The 7,001-nt window shown below is 36.3% G+C and overlaps 1 protein-coding gene across 1 annotated transcript; it reads left to right on the top strand.

The window, feature by feature from the left end:
• Positions 1 to 477: 477 nt before the first annotated feature.
• On the top strand, positions 478 to 1,331 carry LOC145692308 (histone-lysine N-methyltransferase SETMAR-like). The gene is made up of 2 exons (XM_081767605.1): positions 478 to 731; positions 914 to 1,331. The coding sequence occupies exons 1-2, from the start codon at positions 478 to 480 to the stop codon at positions 1,329 to 1,331; spliced, it is 672 nt and encodes a 223-aa protein (XP_081623731.1).
• The last annotated feature ends 5,670 nt before the right edge of the window (positions 1,332 to 7,001 follow it).

Consider the following 7,001-nt stretch of genomic DNA (forward strand, 5'->3'; position numbering starts at 1 on the left):
CTATTACAGGGGCTGCGGTGGCTCAATGGTAGAGCGTTCACCTCTGGTGCTTAGGGTCCAGGTTTTGATCCCAGCCCCCGCCAAGTGAATTTTGTGATGGACAAACACCGTGTGCGTGGGTTTCCTCGGGATTCTCCCGTTTCCTCTCACTTTCTTCATTCAACCATTTCATTCATTACTCATCATCGCCGTCTTCTTTAGCCTAACCGTGGGACGTAAAACTCAGAGATTTCATTTCATTTTTCTTTCTATTACAGCTACTGACTTATCTATGCATGACGTTATAGAGGTAGCCTTCCTCCACTAATGTAGTCTTTTCTTTTTCAGATTGAGTTATTACAACCATGAATCTGAAGCTCTGAAGCTAAAAGGAAGAGTCGTGATCGAATTTTTGGCGAAATAAGGTTGTCCACTTAAGGAAATCCATATGCGCTTGAAGAATGTTTATGGAGATCCGGTAATGGACGGTGTTGGGTGATGAAGTTTAGCAACGGAGAAACAGAAATCGCTCATAAACCAAGAAGCGGCCGGCCGACAACATCGATCACAGATGCAAATCGAGAACGTGCTGAGGAATTGATTCGAGGAGATAGGCGCATTACAGTTCAGAGTGTTGTTGATGCATTGAACATCTCGTATGGCTCTGGCCAAGGAATAATTGCTGACTTGGGATATCACAAAGTGTGTGCTAAGTGGGTACCTAAGCAATTGATTGTTGATAATCGGAGGAGGTGAGTGGACATTTGTCAACAGCTCTTGGACGCATTTGCAGTTAAAATCAAGACTTCTTTAAAAATGTTTTTACTGGAGATGAGACGTGGGCATACCTGTATGACCCTGAGAGCAATGTGCAATCTAAGGAATGGCGCCATAGTGATATTCCCCGTCGTCCCAATAAATTCAATTCTTCCAGATCAACCCAGAAGATTAAGGCAACAGTCTTTTGGGATACACAGGGTGTTATTCTTGTTGATTTCCTTCAAGATCGTGACACAATTGACAGCGAAACCTACGTAAACACACTTCGGAAACTTAAGGAAGCGCCACGAAAGAAGAGACCACTGAAAGACATTTATTCCATCAAACTCCATCACGATAATGCAGCCAACACACCTCACTTTTCACAAGGCGATTATGAATATGGGTTGGTCAGTTTACCTCACCCACCCTACAGCTCTGATTTGGCCCCTTCTTACTTTTATCTCTTTGGTCGTTTAAAAGAACACCTACGTAGTTGCCAATTCAATGATTTGGATGAAGTTAAAACAGCTGTAAAATCATGGGTCAAAAAGCAACCTCCTGAAATTTTCCAAAAAGGTTTGGACGCCTAGGTTCGAAAATGGCGTAAATGTGTTCAAATTCATGGAGACTATGTTGAAGGGTAGGATTCTGTAGAGGACAGTTCAGGCTATGCTCTACAATAGTTTGTCTTGTTGTATGTTCATTAATATTTTTTGTGACACAGGAGGCACTACTTTTTAATCTTCCTCGTATATATATATATATATATATATATATATATATATATATATATATATATATATATATATATATATATAGGGTGTCCCAGGAGGAAGGAGCAATATTTGGGGAAATGGTAGTATGGGTGATTCTAAGCAAGAAAATTCATATGAACATAGGTCCTAATCTTAACGGTTTGAGAGCTACAGGTTGTGAACCACTTTTCTTAAATTGATTATTGCTCACCCTGTAGTTATTCTACAGAGATGGTACATAGTGGATTTGAAACGGGAGTGTCATTTCAGATTTTCCTTGGGGGGGCAAGGCCCCTTGATATAAGTAAAATTTCGCGTATTTCACTGATTTACTACTATTTTATTGATAAAATCTATAGAGATCTCAAACTCAGGGGGAGCAATTGCCCTCCCTGCCCCCTCTAAATGACGCCCCTGATTTGAAAGGTGATGAAATGACCTTTTCAATGATATGCAATATGTGGCAGTGGTATGTTTAGAAGAGAAGTTATTGAGGAATCTTTTGGAATCGGTGTTGCCATCCAATGTCTTTAAATAACCTAAACTTTCTCAAATTTCCTCTATAGCTTCCCTTCCGAAGACAACACTGCCACATACTGCATACCGTTGGAAAGGCCATTCCATCACCTTTCATATCCGCTGTCTTACCTCTGTAAAATAGTTACAGGGTGAACAATAGCGGTACGCAACAAAGTCAAAAATGGTTCAGAACCTGTAGCTCTCAAACCATTGAGATTAGGACCTATGTTCATATGAACTTTTTTTGCTTAGAATCACTCATACTACAATTTTACAAAATATTGTATTGTACAGATTGTACAGATATACAGGGCGGATCATTTATCTTGATATGCCATTGTATCTTTTAAGCTATTAGACACAACAATCTGCACTATCCAAATATCGGCAGTGGGAAATTGTTTCGTATACTTTTGATACCACAAAATTAACTGTGTTGCCAACACAAAGTTATATGTTTTAAACAGCATTACGTCAGGTTATTATATATTTCAATTCTACAAACAACACCTCAATTGCCATGCGGTGTTGCAAATTAAGGATAATACAATATCACGAACATTGCAATTTTGGTGGGCTTTACAGCAGTAACAACTCAAATGAGACAGACGAGGCAATACACATTCAAACTACTTTAGTGTATAATACTATGATCATGGTCTGACTAGTGTAAAATTTCCGGAAATTTTGAACCTGTTTGAAAAAACAGCTTTTTCCAGTTTCTTTCCGGAAAAATTTGGAAAATAACAAAAATCTTTGTTATAAATTAATTATACTAATAATGGAATTCGCTAATAATGGAATTTTTATTCGAACGCCTAAGTTGAGAAATTTCAATATTGCGAATATATATATATATATATATATATATATATATATATATATATATATATATATATATATATATAAAAGAAGAATTCGAAAATAAAACTTGTAATTATTCTTGAAAATTAATAGTCTACACTCATTTCCTTTATGTACATTTTAGTCGTTTATTCGTGCTTGTGCAGAACTTTTACAGTTGCATACACATCTACCATCATGAAGCGTTTCTGTTGCAATAAAATACGGCTCTTGAATGAAATTGGCAGTGAGTTCTTAATGTGCTGTTTGATCCAAATTACTTCTTAAAAGAGAGAGAGCAGTAGGTAAATTTCACTAATACTCATGCACTAAAACATATGATTACTAACTAACTAACTAACTCTATGGCCTATGGAACCCGGAGGTTCAGTGCCGCGTTCACAAAAGCTCTCCACTGACTTCTATCCTTAGCTAATTGCATCCAGTTTCTACTTTGTATTCCTATCTCTGCGAGATCCATCTTAATATTATCCTCCCATCTGCGTCTAGGTCTTCCTAATGGTCGTTTTCCTATGGGTCTACCAGTCAAGACTTTGAAAGCGTTTCTACTTTCTTCCATTCTAGCTACATGACCTGCCCACCTAAGCCTCCTAGACTTGACGACCCTAACAATGTTGGGTAAACCGTATAAACTATGTAGTTCCTCGTTATGAAGCTTCCGCCATTCCCCATTCTCGTTCCTCTTGGGTCCGAATATTCTTCTCAGGATCCTGTTCTCAAATACTTTCAGTCTATGTTCTTCCCTCAGAGTAAGGGACCATGTTTCGCAACCATACAGAACAACAGGCATGATTATCGTTTTATATATTTTAAGCTTCAAATTCCTCGACAGAATTCGCGACGACAAGAGATTTTGAACCGAGTAGTAACACGAATTCCCTGCTTTTAGTCGACATTTAATTTCTTCGTGAATATGATTTTCGTCTGTTAATATTGATCCTAAATATTTGAAAGTATCCACTTTATCAAAAGCATTATTTAATATTTTAACGCCTCCACATATGATTACTATTATTTAATATTCAAATATAAGGTTTTATGCTATATAAACTTTGTGTACAAAATTTTGTATGTAAACAAATACCTATTTTCTAGTGCGACAAATTATTATCTGTACGATGAAAGTGTCTATATTTGTAACTTAACAACTCTTGAACCACAAAATTGATCTCTATAAAATTTTCAACATAGATTTTTTCTGGCCTCGAATGGTTTTTATCATTTCACTTTAAAGGTACCACTTGGAGGAAGGAAGGGGTGATATATTATATAGAAAATGACCGATATGAGTGTCGAATCCATAGTTTTTGGGTCGCTGATGCACAGAAACACTTCCGATGCCTTTAAATCCAAATTCATCCCCGTAGCTTGGGGGCGGGGAAAGGGGAAATCTATATCTATCTATCTATCTATCTATCTATCTATCTATCTATCTATCTATCTATCTATCTATCTATCTATCTATCTATCTATCTATCTGTATATATATATAAATGATCGAAAATGACCGATATTAGTGTCGAATCCATAGTTTTCGGGGTCGCTTAGATTATGACAGTTTTGGTGACCTTTATGTCCAAAATGAAATGTATTCTTTCAGTGCGACGAACGGGTATTCTGCTAGTCTTTAATAATAACGAACTGTAGTTTTATATGTTAAATTTTTTAATATACTTCGCGCTGCTCAAATTTATGCACTTGTGCGCAGTAACGTAGCGTGAAGTTTTGAAATGGGTAGGCTGAAATTAGATTCGTAGCTAGAGGGTGGCTAGGAGGGGCCCAATCCCCTGAAACTTGCAATTTTTGTTGTATGTATATATGAGTGTAAAGTGAATTTAAATTACCCCTCCCCCCAAAAAACTATCCCGCCCTTATTTAAACGATCACGTCTTAGTGTTCTGACTACGCTGTAATACTTGATTGAAAAATGCTAATTCATGCAATATATTTTTCATACAATGCAAGAAAAAGTACAAGAGTGGTTCTGCTTCATATTTCCCTTACACATACGGTTTCCTTACATATGCGATACTCGCATATCACACATACACTGTATTACTGTTTCAAAGAAACAAATAATAACGGATAGCTAAAGGACGATCTTAAGTGTAACTTCCCCAAATCATAGACAAACTTAAGCACTTCACCCATAACAACACATATCAGCATACTAATGGAAAACAGTAGAGCAGTAGCTCACAGTCAATTGATCATTTTTACAGAAAAAGCTAATTTTAGATTGAAAGTATGAAAAAAAAAAAAGAAACTTTAATCATCTGAGGTCTTCTTCAGTATCGATCTTCGAAAAACTTGCGGATAACAACGCAACGCAAAAAATACAACAAGCAATTATAACTGCTATGTCAATTATCGAAAACTAAAATGTAAATTTTACGCTGTGATAACGCAAACCAGTACGCAATAAGGTCCCTGATGAATTAAACATTTTTATTCTCTCTGTCTCTCTCTCTCTTTTTCTTGGTCAAAACTCGTTACTGAATGTGAGCTTCTAAATTTTTCATAGTCTCTGTTCTATACTTTCTTCCAAGAACGCATCCTGTCGCTTTTGTTTCGACAAACACCCAAAAGGCTAGCCTTTCGTCAACATTCGTACATTTTCGTTGCATCATGAATTTGTGTATAGCTCAAGAAGTTTTCGTCTGCTGAGGGTGGCGGGAAAGTGATTGTCACCGCCCCATTCTCCTAATTCCATGAGAGAAGCGGAAGGCTGGCCGCCGATAGCCTTCAATGCGTTCTTGCAGAAGCTTTGCTTCAACTCGCTTGATGTTTAAACAGCGTATTATAAAATAAATCCATTTTAATAAAATTAATTGTACCAATATCCAAATGCAACATTGAGGCTGATGTATAAATAAATGGATAGGCTAAGCCTTATAGCCTTAATGGACACTACGTCCCTGCTTGTGCGATGTGTGTGTGTGTGCGTGTGTGTATGTGTAAATAAGATCATCTCTCTTTTTGAGATGTTCGAAAAATATACAAATAATAAAGAGATATTTTAACCAGAAATCAGCAACTAAAAAGTAAAATTAAAACTTGTTGCTTTAACTATTTTCCCACTAGTGAAACACATTGTATATACAGGGTTCCTACTGGTCTGGAGAAATCTATTTCCCTGACCTTTGGCAGGAAATTCCCTGAATTGCATGACAGGTGTTGGATGACGTTGATATATAGACCCCTAAATAAGGAATAAATAACGGTGAGTATTTATATAAATATTAGAACATTTACTCTATAGAGACAAATAGTAATCAATTGCTCATACTTACATTCCACTTACCTACTCTAAAAATCTGAGCAACGTTCCATGGTTGACTAATTTGAAATTGGTATGGACGGTGTTATGCATCAATTGACCAAGCGCCAAAACACAGTTCTGAGATACTGAAGGAAATAAAAACATGTTCGTTCCCATTACGATCCAGTACTCGGCGTTTGGTCGAATAGCTTTTCGTGAACGTTGAAACAAATAGTAGGATTTCAAACTTTTTTTTTTTACATTATTTAGATTGTTTCCTACTCACTGATGTAAAAATCTCGAAAATCGCAAAATGGCGCCTGGTCAATTGATGCATAACACCGTGTTAGAAAAAATATATTTTATAAAATTTCCCTGACTTTCCCTGATTTTCAGTCTTTTTCTCTGATCTTCTCTGACATGCACCATTTTTCCTAAGTCAGAGCGGTTTGAAGAAAGTGTAAACGCTCAGTTAGTTGGAGTGGTTCACCACAGAGAGGCGCTGTCGTAGTTTTACGATCCCACTTTGTATGAAACACTACGGAAACTAATGTAAATCTCATACATGTTTTTTAACAGTTAATGAATTCACCTACGGTTACAGAAACGTAGCGTGTACTAATCGATTTTAGTATTAACTTGTATACTTAATACATATGTAGCAGTAATTTGTAGAGAAACATACAATTTTAAAAAAAATAATTAGAAAAGAACTACTACACCTACAATTTCCAAGCTCTCAAATTTGTTATATTTTTCCATCTATTAATAAAGTCTTTGTACATGATATTGAGGCCAAGCCCAAGTTATCTTTTAAAAGTTTTAAAATATGATGAAACTGGTATAAAATGGAATTTCAA

Source organism: Thermobia domestica, chromosome 8 (genome assembly GCF_964235325.1).
Source record: "Thermobia domestica chromosome 8, izTheDome1.hap1.1, whole genome shotgun sequence".
Classification (NCBI taxonomy): Eukaryota; Metazoa; Arthropoda; class Insecta; order Zygentoma; family Lepismatidae; genus Thermobia; species Thermobia domestica.